The following is an 18,181-nucleotide window of genomic DNA, read 5'->3' on the forward strand; positions in this document are numbered from 1 at the left end:
GGGAGGAAGGGGAATGAGAAAGAGAGTTCCCATAGGCGCAAGGCGGATGGAGAAAAGAGATCCCGCAGGAGGAAGAGAGATGGGGAGTAGAGATCCCACAGGAGGATGGGGGATGGGGAACAGAGATCCAACAGGACGGGGGATTGGGGAAGAGAGATCCCACAGGAGGATGGGGGATGGGGAAAAGAGATCCCACAGGAGGATGGGGGGTGGGGAAAAGAGATCCCACAGGAGGATGGGGCCTGGGGAAGAGAGATCCCACAGAGGAAGGGGGATGGGGAAAACAGATCCTACAGGAGGGAGGGGGATGGGGAAAAGAGATCACACAGGAGGATGGAGGATGGGGAAGAGAGATCCCTCAGGAGGAAGGGGGCTGGGGAAGAGAGATCCCACAGGAGGAAGGGGGATGGGGAATTTCAACATGCAGGTGAACTGGGAGAAACAGTTTGGTGCTGTACCCCAGGATGGGGAGTTTGTAGAGTGCCTACGGGATGCATTCTTGGAACAGCTTGTACGAGAGCCGACCAGGGACAAGGCTACTCTGGATTTAGTCTTGTGTAATGAACCCGATTTGATCAGCGATCTTGAAGTAAAGGAGCCATTGGGAGGTAGTGACCATAACATGATCTGTTTTTATCTGCAGTTTGAGAAGGATAAGGGCAGCTCGGAGGTGTCAGTGTTGCAGTTGAACAGGGGTAACTATGAAGCCATGAGGGAGGAGCTGGCCAAAGTTGACTGGACGGATATCCCAGCAGAAAAGTCAGTGGAACAGCAATGGCAGGTATTCTTGGGAATAATGCACAAGGTGCAAAATCAGTTCATCCCCCAGTGAAGGAAGGATTCAAAGGGGGGAAAGGGGCCACAGTGGTTGACAAAGGAAGTCTGAGACTGCATAGCATTAAAAAAAAGGAAGTATGACAGAGCTAAGGTGAGTGGGAGGACAGATGATTGGGAAGTTTTTAAGGAACAACAGAACTTAACTAAAAAGGCAATACGGGGAGAAAAATTAGGTACGAACGCAAGCTAGCCAGGAATATAAAGGAAGATAGCAAAAGCTTTCATAGGTATGTGAAGAGAAAGAAGATAGTTAAGAACAATGTTGGGCCCTTGAAGAATGAATTTGGTTAAATTGTTATGGGAAACAGAGAAATGGCAGAAGAATTTAATGAATACTTTAGATCTGTTTTCACTAAGGAAGGCAGAAGCAATTTCCCAGATGTATGGATGGGCCAAGGACATAGGGTAATAGAGGAAATGAAACAGATTGACATTAGGAAGGAAACGGTGATGAGTAGACTGATGGGACTGAAGGCTGACAAATCCCCAGGTCCAGATGGTCTGCATCCTAGGGTACTAAAGGAGGTGGCTCTGGAAACTGCAGATGCATTGGTAATCATTTTCCAAAGTTCCTTAGATTCAGGATCAGTTGCTGAGGATTGGAGAATGGCTAATGTTATCCCACTTTTTAAGAAAAGAGCGAGGGAGTAAACAGAGAACTATCGACCTTTCAGCCTGACATCGGTGGTGGGGAAGATGCTAGAGTCCATTAGTAAGGATGAAATAGTGGCATATCTAGATAGCAGTGATAGGATTGGGCCGAGCCAGCATGGATTCACCAAGGGTAAATCATGCTTGACTAATCTGCTTGAGTTTTTCGAGGATGTAACCAGGAAGTTAGACGGATGAGATCCAGTGGATGTAGTGTCCCTCGATTTTCAGAAGGCATTTGATAAGGTCCCACATAGGTGATTGGTGGGTAAAATCAAAGCTCAGGGCATCGGGGGGAAGACATTGACATGGATAGAAAACTGGTTGGCAGATAGAAAGCAAAGGGTAGCAGTGAATGGGTGTTTCTCAGAATGGCAGGTGGTGACTAGTGGGGTGCCACAGGGCTCGGTATTGGGACCACAGCTGTTTACAATTTACGTCAATGATTTAGATGAAGGCATTGAGAATAACTTCAGCAAATTTGCTTATGATACTAAGCTGGGTGGCAGTGTGACATGTGATGAGGATGTTAGGAGAATTCAGGGTGACTTGGATAGGCTGGGTGAGTGGGCAGATACTTGGCAGATGACGTTTAATGTGAATACGTGTGAGGTTATCCACTTTGGGAGTAAGAACAGGAAGGCAGATTATTATCTGAACGGTGTAGAGTTAGGTTAGGGAGAAATACAAAGAGATCTATGAGTTCATGTTCATCAGTCACTGAAGGTGAATGAGCAAGTACAGCAGGCAGTGAAGAAGGCTAATGGAATGTTGGCCTTTATTACAAAGGGAATTGAGTACAAGAGCAGGGAAATCCTCTTGCATTTGTACAGAGCCCTGATGAGGCCACATCTGGAGTATTGTGTACAGTTTTGGTCTCCAGGATTAAGGAAGGACATCCTGGCTGTAGAGGAAGTGCAGCGTAGTTTCACACGGTTAATTTCTGGGATGTCTGGACTGTCTTACGTAGAGAGATTAGAGAGACTGGGCTTGTACACACTGGAATTAAGGAGATTGAGAGGGGATCTGATTGAAACATATAAGATTATTAAGGGATTGGACAAGAGAGAGGGTGGAAATATGTTCCTGATGTAGGGAGAGTCCAGTATCGGAGGGCATTGTTTGAGAATAAGGGGTAGGTCATTTAGGACAGAGTTAAGGAAAAACTCCTCCCAGAGAGTTGTGGGGGTCTGGAATGCACTGCCTCGGATGGTAGTGGAGGCCAATTCTCTGGATGCTTTCAAGAAGGAGCTAGATAGGTATCTTATGGGTAGGGGAATCAAGAAATATGAGGACAAGGCAGGAACCGGGTATTGACAGTAGATGCTCAGCCATGATCTCAAAATGGCAGTGCAGGTTCGCAGGGCCGAATGGTCTACTTCTGCACCTATTGTCTGTTGTCCCACAGGATGAAGGGTGCTGGAGCAGAGAAATCTCACATGAGGATGATGGATGGGGAAGAGAGATCCCTCAGGAGTAAGTGGGATGGGGAAGAAATTTCTGGCTGGAGGAAATGGATGAGGAATAGTGATCCCACAGTAGGAAGCAGAATCAGGAAGAGATCCAACAGGAGGTAGGGAGATGGGAAAGAGAGGTACCACAGGAGGAAGGGGATCCGGAAGGGAATTCCCACAGAAGGAAGGGAGATGGGGAAGAGAGATCCCACAGGGGGTAGGGGGTTGGGAAAGAGAGATCCTACAGAAGGAGAATGAGTAAGAGAGATCCCGCAGGAGGAAGTGGGCGGGGGAAGAGAGATCCCACAGGAGGAAGGGGGATGGGGAAGAGAGATCCCACAGGAGGAAGGACAATGTGGAAGAGAGATCCCACAGAAGTAAAGGGGCTGGGGAAAGGAGATCCCACGGGAGGAATGGGGATAGGGAAGAGAGATCCCACAGGAGGAAGGGAATGGGGAAGAGATCCCACAGGACGAAAGGGGATGGGCAAGTGAGATCCCACAGGAGGAAAGGGGATGGGGAAGAGAGATACCACAGGAGGAAGGCGGATGGGGAAGAAATTTCCTGCAGGAGGAATTCGATGGGGAAGAGAGTTCCTACAGTAGGTAGGGGGATGTTAAAGAGAGATACCACAGGAGGAATGGGATCCGGAAGTGGGATCCCACAGGAGGAAGGGGATGGGGAAGAGATCCCACAGGACGAAAGAGATGGGCAAGAGTTATCCCACAGGAGGAAGGACAATGTGGAAGAGAGATACCACATGGTGAAGGGGGATGGGGAAGAGAGATCCCACAGGAGGAATGGGGCAGAGGGATCCCACAGCAGGAAGGGGATGGGGAAGAGAAATCCCACTGAAGGAAGGGGGATGGGGAAGTGAGATCCCACAAGAAGAAAGGGGATGGGCAAGTGAGATCCGACAGGACGAAAGGGGATGGAGAAGAGAGATCCCACAGGAGGAAGGCGGATGGGGAAGAAATTTCCTGCAGGAGGAATTCGATGGGGAAGAGAGATCCCACAGTAGGTAGGGGGATGTTAAAGAGAGATACCACAGGAGGAATGGGATCCAGAAGAGAGATCCCACAGGAGGAAGGGGATGGGGAAGAGAGATCAGACAGGAGGAAGGAGTTGGGGAAGAGAGATACCACAGGAGGAAGGCGATGGGGAAGAGAGATCCAACAGGAGGAAGGGAATGGGAAGGTGAGATCCCACAGGAGGAAATGGATGGGGAATTTCAACATGCAGGTGAACTGGGAGAAACAGATTGGTGCTGGACCCAGGATAGGGAGTTTGTAGAGTGCCTACCGGATGCATTCGTGGAACAGCTTGTACGAGAGCCGACCAGGGACAAGGCTATTCTGGATTTAGTCTTGAGTAATGAACAGGATTTGATCAGCAATCTTGAAGTAAAGGAGCCATTAGGAGGTAGTGACCATAACATGATCTGTTTTTATCTGCAGTTTGAGAAGGATAAGGGCAGCTCGGAGGTGTCAGTGTTGCAGTTGAACAGGGGAAACTATGGAGCCATGAGGGAGGATCTGGCCAAAGTTGACTGGACGGATAGCCTAGCAGAAAAGACAGTGGAACAGCAAAGGCAGGTATTCTTGGGAATAATATACAAGGTGCAAAATCAGTTCATCCCCAGAGAAGGAAGGATTAAAAGGGGGGAAAGGGGCCACAGTGGTTGACAAAGGAAGTCTGAGATTGCATAGCATTAAAAAAAGGAAGTATGACAGAGCTAAGGTGAGTGGGAGGACAGATGATTCGGAAGTTTTTAAGGAACAACAGAACTTAACTAAAAAGGCAATACGGGGAGAAAAAATGAGGTACGAATGCAAGCTAACCAGGAATATAAAGGAAGAAAGCAAAAGCTTTTTTACCTATGTGAAGAGAAAGAAGACAGTTAAGAACAATGTTGGGCCCTTGAAGAATGAATTGGGTGAAATTGTTATGGGAAACAGAGAAATGGCAGAAGAATTTAATGAGTACTTTAGATCTGTTTTCACTAAGGAAGACACAAGCAATCTCCCAGATGTATGGATGGGCCAAGGACATAGGGTAACAGAGGAAATGAAACAAATTGACATTTGGAAGGAAACAGTGATGAATAGACTGATGGGACTGAAAGCTGACAAATCCCCAGGTCCAGATGGTTTGTATCTTAGGGTACTAAAGGAGGTGGCCCTGGAAACTGTGGATGCATTGGTAATCATTTTCCAATGTTCCTTAGATTCAGTATCCGTTCCTGAGGATTGGAGAATGGCTGATGTTATCCCACTTTTTAAGAAAGGAGCGAGGGAGTAAACAGAGAACTATCGACCTGTCAGCCTGATATCGGTGGTGGGGAAGATGCTAGAGTCCATTAGTAAGGATGAAATAGTGGCATATCTAGATAGCAGTGATAGGATTGGGCCGAGCCAGCATGGATTTACCAAGGGTAAATCATGCTTGACTAATCTGTTGGAGTTTTTCGAGGATGTAACCAGGAAGTTAGACAGATGAGATCCAGTGGATGGAGTATTCCTCGATTTTCAGAAGGCATTTGATAAGGTCCCACATAGGTGATTGGTGGGTAAAATCAAAGCTCAGGGCATTAGGGGGAAGACATTGACATGGATAGAAAACTAGTTGGCATATAGAAAGCAATGGGGAGCGGTGAATGGGTGTTTCTCGGAATGGCAGGTTGTGACTAGTGGGGTGCCACAGGGCTCGGTATTGGGACCACAGCTGTTTATAATTTACATCAATGATTTAGATGAAGGCATTGAGAATAACATCAGCAACTTTGCTTATGATACTAAGCTGGGTGGCAGTGTGACATGTGATGAGGATGTTAGGAGAATTCAGGGTGACTTGGATAGGCTGGGTGAGTGGGCAGATACTTGGCAGATGACGTTTAATGTGAATAAGTGTGAGGATATCCACTTTGACAGTAAGAACAGGAAGGCAGATTATTATCTGAACGGTGTAGAGTTAGGTAAGGGAGAAATACAAAGAGATCTAGGAGTCCATGTTCATCAGTCACTGAAGGTGAATGAGCAAGTACAGCAGGCAGTGAAGAAGCTATTGGAATGTTGGCCTTTATTACAAAGGGAATTGAGTACAAGAGCAGGGAAATCCTCTTGTATTTGTACAGAGCCCTGGTGAGACCACACCTGGGTCTCCAGGGTTAAGGAAGGACATCCTGGCTGTAGAGGAAGTGCAGCATAGATTCACGAGGTTAATTCCTGGGATGACTGGACTGTCTTACGCAGAGAGTTTAGAGAGACTGGGCTTGTACACACTGGAATTAAGGAGATTGAGAGGGGATCTCATTGAAACATATAAGATTATTAATGGATTGGACAAGAGAGAGGGAGGAAATATGTTCCTGATGTTGGGAGAGTCCAGTATCAGAGGGCATTGTTTGAGAATAAGGGGTAGGTCATTTAGGACAGAGTTAAGGAAAAACTTCTCCCAGAGAGTTGTGGGGGTCTGGAATGCACTGCCTCGGAAGGCAGTGGAGGCCAATTCTCTGGATGCTTTCAAAAAGGAGCTAGATAGGTATCTTATGGGTAGGGGAATCAAGAAATATGGGGACAAGGCAGGAACTGGCTATTGATAGTAGATGCTCAGCCATGATCTCAAAATGGCGGTGCAGGCTCGAAGGGCCGAATGGTCTACTTCTGCATCTATTGTCCCACAGGAGGAAGGGTGCTGGGGAAGAGAAATCCCACAGGAAGAGATATCCCTCAGGAGTAAGTGGGATGGGGAAGAAATTTCCGGCTGGAGGAAATGGATGAGGAAGAGTGATCCCACAGTAGGAAGCAGAATCAGGAAGAGAGATCCAACAGGAGTTAGGGTGATGGGAAAGAGAGATACCACAGGAGGAAGGGGATCCGGAAGAGAATTCCCACAGAAGGAAGGGAGATGGGGAAGAGAGATCCCACCGGAGGTAGGGGGATGGGAAAGAGAGATCCTACAGAAGGAGAATGGGAAACAGAGATCCCACAGGAAGAAAGGGGCGGGAGAAGAGAGATCCCACAGGGGGATGGAGGTGAGATTCCACAGCAGGAAGGGGTATGTGGAAGAAACATCCCACAGGAGGGAGGGGATGAGGAAATGAGATCCCGGAGGAATAAGTGGGATGGGGAAATTAGATCCCACCGCAGTTGGGGGTATGAGGAAGAGAGATCCCACATGAGGAATGGGGATAGGAAAGAGAGATCCTACGGGAGGAAGGGGAATGGGAAGGAGAGATCCCACAGGAGGAAGGAGAAAAGGGAAGAGAGATCCCAAATGAGGAACATGGCTGGGCAAGAGAGATACCTCATGGTGAAGGGGGATGGGGAAGAGAGATCCCACAGGGGGAAAAGAATGGGGACGTGGGATCCCACAGGAGGAAGGGGATGGAGAAGAGAGATGGCACAGGAGGAAGAGAATGGGGAAATAGGATTCCACAGGAGGAAGGGGATGGGGAAGAGATCCCACAGGACAAAAGAGATGGGCAAGAGGTATCCCTCAGGAGGAAGGACAATGTGGGAGAGAGATCCCACAGAAGTAAAGGGGCTGGGGAAAAGAGATCCCACAGGAGGAATGGGGATAGGGAAGAGAGATCCCACACGAGGAAGGTGAATGGGGTAGAGAGATCACACAGGTGGAAGAGAGATCCCACAGGAGGAAGGGGGATGGGGAAGAGAGATCCCACAGGAGGAATGGGGATAGGGAAGAGAGATCCCACACGAGGAAGGTGAATGGGGTAGAGAGATCACACAGGTGGAAGAGAGATCCCACAGGTGGAAGGGGGATGGGGAAGAGAGATCCCACACGAGGAAGGTGAATGGGGTAGAGAGATCCCACAGGAGGAAGGGGGATGGGGAAGAGAGGTTCTAGAGCACGATTTGCATATAGAAGAGAGATCCTGGAGTGGGAAGCTGAATCAGGAAGAGAGATCCCACAGGTGGATGGAGGACAGGAAAGAGAGATCCCACAGGCGGAAGGGGGATGGGGAAGAGGTCCCATAGGAGGAAGGAGAAATGGGAAGAGAGATCCCAAAGGAGGAATGTGGCTGGGTAAGAGAGATACCACATGGTGAAGGGGGATGGGGATCCCACTGAAGGAAGGGGGATGGGGAAGTGAGATCCCACAGGAGGAAAGAGGATGGGGAAGAGAGATCCCACAGGAGGAAGGGGGATGGGGAAGAAAATTCCTGCAGGAGGAATTCGATGGGGAAGAGAGATCCCACAGTAGGTAGGGGGATGGGAAAGAGAGATACCACAAGAGGAATGGGTTCCGGAAGAGAGATCCCACAGGAGGAAGGGAGATGGGTAAGAGAGATCCCTCAAAAGGATGGCGATGGGGAAGGGAGATCCCATAGAAGGAGGGGGGAGGGGGAAGAGAGATCCCACAGGAGGAAGGGGGATGGGGTATTTCAACATGCAGGTGAACTGGGAGAAACAGGTTGGTGCTGGACCCAGGATGGGGAGTTTGTAGAGTGCCTACGGGATGCATTCGTGGAACAGCTTGTACGAGAGCCGACCAGGGTCAAGGCTATTTTGGATTTAGTCTTGTGTCATGAACCCGATTTGATCAGCGATCTTGAAGTAAAGGAGCCATTAGGAGGTAGTGACCATAACATGATCTGTTTTTATCTGCAGTTTGAGAAGGATAAGGGCAGCTCGGAGGTGTCAGTGTTGCAGTTGAACAGCGGAAACTATGGAGCCATGAGGGAGGAGCTGGCCAAAGTTCACAGGACGGATATCCCAGCAGAAAAGACAATGGAACAGCAATGGCAGGTATTCTTGGGAATAATGCACAAGGTGCAAAATCAGTTCATCCCCCAGAGAAGGAAGGATTCAAAGGGGGGAAAGGGGCCACAGTGGTTGACAAAGGAAGTCTGAGACTGCATAGCATTAAAAAAAAAGGAAGTATGACAGAGCTAAGGTGAGTGGGAGGACAGATGATTGGGAAGTTTTTCAGGAACAACAGAACTTAACTAAAAAGGCAATACGGGGAGAAAAATTAGGTACGAACGCAAGCTAGCCAGGAATATAAAGGAAGATAGCAAAAGCTTTCATAGGTATGTGAAGAGAAAGAAGATAGTTAAGAACAATGTTGGGCCCTTGAAGAATGAATTTGGTTAAATTGTTATGGGAAACAGAGAAATGGCAGAAGAATTTAATGAATACTTTAGATCTGTTTTCACTAAGGAAGGCAGAAGCAATTTCCCAGATGTATGGATGGGCCAAGGACATAGGGTAACAGAGGAAATGAAACAGATTGACATTAGGATGGAAACGGTGATGAGTAGACTGATGGGACTGAAGGTTGACAAATCCCCAGGTCCAGATAGTCTGCATCCTAGGGTACTAAAGGAGGTGGCCCTGGAAACTGCAGATGCATTGGTAATCATTTTCCGAAGTTACTTAGATTCAGGATCAGTTGCTGAGGATTGGAGAATGGCTAATGTTATCCCACTTTTTAAGAAAAGAGCGAGGGAGTGAACAGAGAACTATCGACCTTTCAGCCTGACATCGGTGGTGGGGAAGATGCTAGAGTCCATGAGTAAGGATGAAATAGTGGCATATCTAGATAGCAGTGATAGGATTGGGCCGAGCCAGCATGGATTCACCAAGGGTAAATCATGCTTGACTAATCTGTTTGAGTTTTTCGAGGATGTAACCAGGAAGTTAGATGGGTGAGATCCAGTGGATGTAGTGTACCTCAATTTTCAGAAAGCATTTGATAAGGTCCCACATAGGTGATTGGCGGGTAAAATCAAAGCTCAGGGCATCGGGGGGAAGACATTGACATGGATAGAAAACTAGTTGGCAGATAGAAAGCAAAGGGTAACAGTGAATGGGTGTTTCTCGGAATGGCAGGTGGTGACTAGTGGGGTGCCACAGGGCTCGGTATTGGGACCACAGCTGTTTACAATTTACATCAACTATTTAGATGAAGGCATTGAGAATAACTTCAGCAACTTTGCTGATGATAGTAAGCTGGATGGCAGTGTGACATGTGATGAGGATGTTAGGAGAATTCAGGGTGACTTGGATAGGCTGGGTGAGTGGGCAGATACTTGGCAGATGACGTTTAATGTGAATAAGTGTGAGGTTATCCACTTTGGGAGTAAGAACAGGAAGGCAGATTATTATCTGAACGGTGTAGAGTTAGGTAAGGGAGAAATACAAAATCTAGGAGTCCATGTTCATCAGTCACTGAAGGTGAATGAGCAAGTGCAGCAGGCAGTGAAGAAGGCTAATGGAATGTTGGCCTTTATTACAAAGGGAATTGAGTACAAGAGCAAGGAAATCCTTTTGCATTTGTACAGAGCCCTGGTGAGACCACACCTGGAGTATTGTGTACAGTTTTGGTCTCCAGGGTTAAGGAAGGACATCCTGGCTGTAGAGGAAGTGCAGCGTAGATTCACGAGGTTAATTCCTGGGATGTCTGGACTGTCTTACGCAGAGAGGTTTGAGAGACTGGGCTTGTACACACTGGAATTAAGGAGATTGAGAGGGGATCTGATTGAAATATATAAGATTATTAAGGGATTGGACAAGATAGAGGGAGGAAATATTTTCCTGATGTTGGGAGAGTCCAGTACCAGAGGGCATGGTTTGAGAAGATGGGGTAGGTCATTTAGGACAGAGTTAAGGAAAAACTTCTCCCAGAGAGTTGTGGGGGTCTGGAATGCACTGCCTCGGAAGGTAGTGGAGGCCAATTCTCTGGATGCTTTCAAGAAGGAGCTAGATAGGTATCTTATGGGTAGGGGAATCAAGGAATACGGGGACAAGGCAGGAACCGGGTATTGAAAGTAGCTGCTCAGCCATGATCTCAAAATGGCGGTGCAGGCTCGAAGGGCCGAATGGTCTACTTCTGCACCTATTGTCTGTTGTCCTACAGGTGGAAAGGGGATGGGGAAGAGAGATCCCACAGGAGTAAGTGGGAATGGGATGAAATTTCCGGCTGGAAGAAGGGGATGGGGAAGAGTGATCCCACAGTAGGAAGCAGAATCAGGAGGAGAGATCCAACAGGAGGTAGGGGGATGGGAACGAGATACCACAGGAGGAAGGGGATCTGGAAGACAATTCCCATAGAAGGAAGAGAGATGGGGAAGAGAGATCCCACAAGAGGAAGGAGAATGGGAAAGAGAGATCCCACTGGAGACAGGGGAATGGGGAAGAGAGATCCCACAGGAGGAAGATGGATGGGGAATAGAGATCCCTCAGGAGTAAGTGGGACGGGGAAGAAATTTCCGGCTGGAGGAAATGGATGGGGAAGAGTGATCCCACAGGAAGAGGCAGAATCAGGAAGAGAGATCCAACAGGAGGTAGGGGGATGGGAAAGAGAGATACCACAGGAGGAAGGGGATCCGGAAGAGAATTCCCACAGAAGGAAGGGAGATGGGGAAGAGAGATCCCACTGGAGGTAGGGGGATGGGAAAGAGAGATCCTGCAGAAGGAGAATGGGAAAGAGAGATCCTACAGAAGGAGAATGGGAAAGAGAGATCCCACAGGAGGAAGGGGGCAGGGGAAGAGTGATCCCACAGGGAGATGGGGGATGGGAAGAGGGATCCCACAGGAGGAAGGGGGCGGGGGAAGAGGGATCCCACAGGATGAAGGGGGATGGCGAAAGGAGATCCCAAAGGAGGAAGGGGGACTGGGAAAACTGATCCCACAGCAGGAAGGGTTATGGGGAAGAAACATCCCACAGGAGGGAGAGGATGAGATAATGAGATCCCGCAGGAGTAAGTGGGATGGGGAAAAGAGATCCCACAGCAGTTGGGGGTATGGGGAAGAGAGTTCCCACATGAGAAATGGGGATAGGAAAGAGAGATCCTACGGGAGGAAGGGAAATGGGAAGGAGAGATCCCACAGGAGGAAGAGGAAGGGGAAGAGAGATCCCACAGGAGGAAGAGGAAGGGGAAGAGAGATCCCACAGGAGGAAGAGGAAGGGAAAGAGACAACCCACAGGAGGAAGGAGAAAAGGGAAGAGAGATCCCAAATGAGGAACGTGGCTGGGCAGGAGAGATACCACATCGTGAAGTGGGATGGGGAAGAGAGATCCCACAGGAGGAAGGGGGATGGGGAAAAGAGATCCCACTGCAGGAAGGGGATGGGGAAGAGAGATCCGACAAGAGGAAGGGGATGGGGAAGAGAGATCCTTCAGGAGGAGGGGGATGGGGAAGAGAGATCCGACAGGAGGAAGGGAATGGGAAGGTGAGATCCCACAGGAGCAAATGGATGGGGAAAAAGAGATTCCACAGGAGGTAGGGGGATGGGGAATTTCAACATGCAGTTGAACTGGGAGAAACAGTTTGGTGCTGGACCCCAGGATAGGGAGTTTGTAGAGTGCCTACGGGATGCATTCTTGGAACAGCTTGTACGAGAGCCGACCAGGGACAAGGCTACTCTGGATTTAGTCTTGTGTAATGAACAGGATTTGATCAGCGATCTTGAAGTAAAGGAGCCATTAGGAGGTAGTGACCATAACATGATCTGTTTTTAACTGCAGTTTGAGAAGGATAAGGGCAGCTCGGAGGTGTCAGTGTTGCAGTTGAACAGGGGAAACTATGGAGCCATGAGGGAGGAGCTGGCCAAAGTTGACTGGACGGATATCCCAGCAGAAGAGACCATGGAACAGCAATGACAGGTATACTTGGGAATAATGCACAAGGTGCAAAATCAGTTCATCCCCCAGAGAAAGAAGGATTCAAAGGGGGGAAAGGGGCCACAGTGGTTGACAAAGGAAGTCTGAGATTGCATAGCATTAAAAAAAGGAAGTATGACAGAGCTAAGGTGAGTGGGAGGACAGATGATTCGGAAGTTTTTAAGGAACAACAGAACTTAACTAAAAAGGCAATACGGGGAGAAAAAATGAGGTACGAATGCAAGCTAACCAGGAATATAAAGGAAGAAAGCAAAAGCTTTTTTACCTATGTGAAGAGAAAGAAGACAGTTAAGAACAATGTTGGGCCCTTGAAGAATGAATTGGGTGAAATTGTTATGGGAAACAGAGAAATGGCAGAAGAATTTAATGAGTACTTTAGATCTGTTTTCACTAAGGAAGACACAAGCAATCTCCCAGATGTATGGATGGGCCAAGGACATAGGGTAACAGAGGAAATGAAACAGATTGACATTAGGAAGGAAACAGTGATGAATAGACTGATGGGACTGAAGGCTGACAAATCCCCAGGTCCAGATAGTCTGCATCCGAGGGTACTAAAGGAGGTGGCCCTGGAAATTGCGGATGCATTGGTAATCATTTTCCAATGTTCCTTAGATTCAGTATCCGTTCCTGAGGATTGGAGAATGGCTAATGCTATCCCACTTTTTAAGAAAGGAGAAAGGGAGAAAACAGAGAACTATCGACCTGTCAGCCTGACATCAGTAATGAGGAAGATGCTAGAGTCCATTATTAAAGATGAAATAGTGGCATATCTAGGTAGCAGTGATAGGATTGGGCCGAGCCAGCATGGATTTACCAAGGGTAAATTTCCCAACTAATCTGTTTGAGTTTTTCGAGGATGTAACCAGGAAGTTAGACGGGTGAGATCTATTGGAGGTACCTCGATTTTCAGAAGGCATTTGATAAGGTCCCACATAGGTGATTGGCGTGTAAAATCAAAGCTCAGGGCATCGGGGGGAAGACATTGACATGGATAGAAAACTAGTTGACAGATAGAAAGCAATGGGGAGCGGTGAATGGGTGTTTCTCGGAATGGCAGGTTGTGACTAGTGGGGTGCCACAGGGCTCGGTATTGGGACCACAGCTGTTTATAATTTACATCAACTATTTAGATGAAGGCATTGAGAATAACATCAGCAACTTTGCTGATGATAGTAAGCTGGGTGGCAGTGTGACATGCGATGAGGATGTTAGGAGAATTCAGGGTGACTTGGATAGGCTGGGTGAGTGGGCAGATACTTGGCAGATGACGTTTAATGTGAATAAGTGTGAGGTTATCCACTTTGGGAGTAAGAACAGGAAGGCAGATTATTATCTGAACGGTGTAGAGTTAGGTAAGGGAGAAATACAAAATCTAGGAGTCCATGTTCATCGGTCACTGAAGGTGAATGAGCAAGTGCAGCAGGCAGTGAAGAAGGCTAATGGAATGTTGGCCTTTATTACAAAGGGAATTGAGTACAAGAGCAAGGAAATCCTCTTGCATTTGTACAGAGCCCTGGTGAGACCACACCTGGAGTATAGTGTTCAGTTTTGGTCTCCAGGGTTAAGGAAGGACATCCTGGCTGTAGAGGAAGTGCAGCGTAGATTCATGAGGTTAATTTCTGGGATGTCTGGACTGTATTACGCAGAGAGATTAGAGAGACTGGGCTTGTACACACTGGAATTAAGGAGATTGAGATGGGATCTGATTGAAACATATATGATTATTAAGGGATTGGACAAGATAGAGGCAGGAAATGTTTTCCTGATGTTGGGAGAGTCCAGTACCAGAGGGCATGGTTTGAGAATAAGTGGTACGTCATTTAGGACAGAGTTAAGGAAAAACTTCTCCCAGAGAGTTGTGGGGGTCTGGAATGCACTGCCTCGGAAGGTAGTGGAGGCCAATTCTCTGGATGCTTTCAAGAAGGAGCTAGATAGGTATCTTATGGATAGGGGAATCAATGAATACGGGGACAAGGCAGGAACCGACTATTGATAGTAGATGCTCAGCCATGATCTCAAAATGGCGGTGCAGGCTCGCAGGGCCGAATGGTCTACTTCTGCACCTATTGTCTGTTGTCTATTGTCCCACTGGAGGAAGGGGGATGGGGAAGAGACAACCCACAGTTGGAAGATGGATGGGGAAGAGAGATCCCTCAGGAGTAAGTGGGATGGGGAAAAAATTTCCGGCAGGAGGAAGTGCATGGGGAAGAGTGATCCTACAGAAGGAAGCAGAATGATGATGAGAGATCCAACAGGAGGTAGAGGGATGGGAAAGAGAAATCCTACAGAATGGAAATGGGAAAGAGAGATCCCACAGAAGGAAAGGGGCTGGTGAAAATGATCTCACAGGAGTAATGGGGATAGGGAAGAGAGATCCCACACGAGGAAGTGGGATGGGGAAGAGAGATCACACAGGAGGAAGAGGGATGGGGAAGAGATGTCTCTGAGCAGGATGTGCATATAGAAGACAGAACCTGGAGTAGGAAGCTGAATCAGGAAGAGAGATCCCACTGGAGGAAGGGGAACTGGGAAGACAGCTCCCACAGCAGGAAGGGGTGTGGGGAAGAAACACCCCACAGGAAGTAGGGGATGAGGCAATGCGATCCTGCAGGAAGAAGTGCGATGGGGAAAAGAGGTCCCACAGCAGTAGGGGGTATGGGGAAGAAAGATACCACAGGAGGAATGGGGAAAGGAAAGAGAGATGCTAGGGGAGGAAGGGGAATGGGAAGGAGAGGTCCCACAGGAGGAAGGCAGATGGGGAAAGGAGATCCCACAGGTGGAAGAGGATGGGAAGAGAGAGCGCACACGAGGAAGGGGATGAGGAAATGAGATCACGCAGGGAGAAGTGGGATGGGGAACAGAGTTCCCTCAGGTCGAAGGGGGATAGAAAAGAGAGATCCTACGGGAGAAAGGGAATGGGAAGGAGAGTTCCCACAGGAGGAAGGTGGATGGTGAAGGGAGATCCAACAGGAGGAAGAGGGATGGGGAAGAGAGATTCCACAGGACGAAAGAGATGCGGATGAGAGATCCCACAGGCAGAAGGAGAAAGGGGAAGAGATATCCCGCAGGAGGAAGGAGATCGCGAAAAGAGATCCCTCAGGAGGAAGGTGAATGGGGAAGAGATATCCCACAGCACTTGGGGGTATGGGGAAGAGAGATCCCACAGGAAGAAGTGGGATGGGGAACAGAGTTCCCACAGGTTGAAGGGGGGATAGAAAAAAGAGATCCTATGGGAGATAGGGGATGGGAAGGAGTGACCCCACAGGAGGAAGGCGGATGGTGAAGGGAGATCCAACAGGATGAAGAGGGATGGGGAAGAGAGATCCCACAGGAGGAAGGGGGATGGGTAAAGCAGATCCAACACGAGGAAGGGGGATGGGGGAGAGATCCCACAGGAGGAAGGGGATGGGTTATCGACATCCAAGCGGAGAAAGGGGATGGGGATGAGAGATCCCTCATGAAGAAGAGTGATAGGCATGAGAGATCCCACTGTAAGTGGGATGAGGAAAGAGATCCGACAGGAGGAAGGGGATGGGAAGAGAGATACCACAGGAGGAAAGGGATCCGGAAGAGAGATCACACAGGAGGAAGGGGGATGGGGAAGTGAGATCCCACAGGAGGAATGGGGATGGGGAAGAGAGATCCTACGGGAGAAAGGGAATGGGGAGAGATCCCACAGGAGGAAGGCGGATGGTGAAGGGAGATTCAACGGGAGGAAGAGGGATGGGGAAAAGAATTCCTTCAGGAGGAAGGGGAATGGGGAAGAGAGATCCCGCATGAGAAAGGGGGACAAGGAAGAGAAATCCCACAGGAGGAAGGGGGATGGGTAATGGAGATCCCACAAGAGGAAGGGGGATGGGGAGGCGAAATCCCACAGGAGGAAGGGGATGGGTTATCGAGATCCAAGAGGAGAAAGGGGATGGGGAAGAGAGAACCCTCATGAAGAAGAGTGATGGGGATGAGAGATCCCACAGGCGGATGGGAATGGGGAAGAGAGATCCCACAGTAAGGGGGATGAGGAAAATGATCCGACAGGAGGAAGGGGATAGGGAAGAGAGATACCGCAGGAAGAAAGGGATCGGGAAGAGAGATCACACAGGAGGAAGTGGGATGGGAAAGAGAGATCCTATAGGAGGAAGGGGGATGGGGAAAATAATCACTTGGGAGGAAGGGGGATGGGTAAAGGAGATCCAGCACGAGGAGGGGGGATGGGGAAGAGAGATCCCACAGGAGGAAGGGGGATGGGGAAGGGAGATCCCACAGGAGGGATTGGTGAACGAGATCCAAGAGGAGAAAGGGGATGGGGATGGGAGATCCCTCATTAAGAACAGTGATGGGGATGAGAGATCCCACAGTATGTGGGATGAGGAAAGAGATACGACAGGAGGAAGGGGATGGGGAAGAGAGATACCACAGGAGGAAAGGGATCCGGAAGAGAGATCCCACAGGTGGAAGCGGGATGGGGAAGAGATATCCCACAGGAAGAAGGTGGATGGGGAAGAGAGATCCCACAAGAGAAAGGGGGATGGGGAAGAGAGATCCTACACGAGGAAGGGGGATGGGGAAGAGAGATCCCACAGGGGGAACGGGGATGGGGAAGAGATATTCACCAGGAGGGGGGATGGGGAAGAGAGATCCCACAGGAGGACGGGGGATAGAAGAGAGAGATCCTACGGGAGAAAGTTAATAGGAAGGAGAGATCCCACAGGAGGAAGGCGGATGGTGAAGGGAGATTCAAAGGGAGGAAGAGGGATGGGGAAGAGAGATCCAACAGGAGGAAGGGGGATGGGGAAGAGAGTTCCCGCAGGAGGAAGGGGGACAGGGAAGAGGGATCCCACAGGAGGAAGGGGAATGGGAAGAGAGATCCCCAAGGAGGATGGGGGATGGGGAAGAGAGATTCCACACGAGGAAGGGGGATGGGGAGGTGAAATCCTCAGGAGGAAGGGGATGGTGAAGAGAGATCCCTCAAGAAGAAGTGTGATGTGGATGAGAGATCCCACAGGCGGATGGGAATGGGGAAGAGAGATCACAAAGTAAGGGGGATGAGGAAAATGATCCGACAGGAGGAAGGGGATAGGGAAGAGAGATACCACAGGAGGAAAGGGATCGGGAACAGAGATCGCACAGGAGGACGGGGGATGGGGAAGAAATTTCCGGCAGCAGTAAGTGGATGGGGATTATGGATCCCAAAGTAGGAAGTAGAATCAGGAAGAGAGATCCAACAGGAGGTAGGGGGATGGGAAAGAGAGGTACCACAGGAGGAAGGGGGATGGGGAAGTGAGATCTCACAGGAGGAAGCGGGATGTGGAAAAGTGATCCCGCAGTAGGAAATTAGATGGGGAAAAGAGTTACCGCAGTTATGGGGGGATTGGGAAGAGAGTTCCAACAGGTGGAAGGGGGATGGGGAAGAGAGATCCCACAGGAAGAAGGGGGATGGGGAAGAGAGATCCCACAGGAAGAAGGGGGTTGGGGAAGAGATATCCCACAGCACTTGGGGGTATGGGGAAGAGAGATCCCACAGGAGGAAGTGGGATGGGGAACAGAGTTCCCACAGGTTGAAGGGGGGATAGAAAAAAGAGATCCTA

At 49.1% G+C, this 18,181-nt stretch overlaps 2 protein-coding genes across 10 annotated transcripts in view; one reads left to right on the forward strand and one right to left on the reverse strand.

Moving 5' to 3' along the window:
- The window catches only part of LOC132387716 (NACHT, LRR and PYD domains-containing protein 3-like), a 97,840-nt gene that overhangs the window by 18,457 nt on the left and 61,202 nt on the right, over positions 1 to 18,181 (reverse strand). The window lies entirely within an intron of this gene.
- LOC132387717 (uncharacterized) overlaps positions 1 to 18,181 on the forward strand; it is a 74,809-nt gene that overhangs the window by 17,839 nt on the left and 38,789 nt on the right. The window contains exons 3-4 of one of the 6 annotated variants that reach the window (XM_059960078.1): positions 644 to 781; positions 4,400 to 4,642. In XM_059960078.1, coding sequence (XP_059816061.1) covers positions 644 to 781; positions 4,400 to 4,627 — 366 coding nt within the window. In that variant the 3' untranslated portion in view covers positions 4,628 to 4,642. Of the gene's footprint in view, positions 1 to 383; positions 782 to 4,399; positions 6,059 to 7,772; positions 8,714 to 12,437; positions 17,104 to 18,181 lie in introns of those variants that run through there. The other 5 variants (XM_059960076.1, XM_059960077.1, XM_059960075.1 and 2 more) reach the window with 5 other exon arrangements.

The sequence above is a fragment of the Hypanus sabinus genome, unplaced genomic scaffold, assembly GCF_030144855.1.
Source record: "Hypanus sabinus isolate sHypSab1 unplaced genomic scaffold, sHypSab1.hap1 scaffold_213, whole genome shotgun sequence".
Taxonomy (NCBI): Eukaryota; Metazoa; Chordata; class Chondrichthyes; order Myliobatiformes; family Dasyatidae; genus Hypanus; species Hypanus sabinus.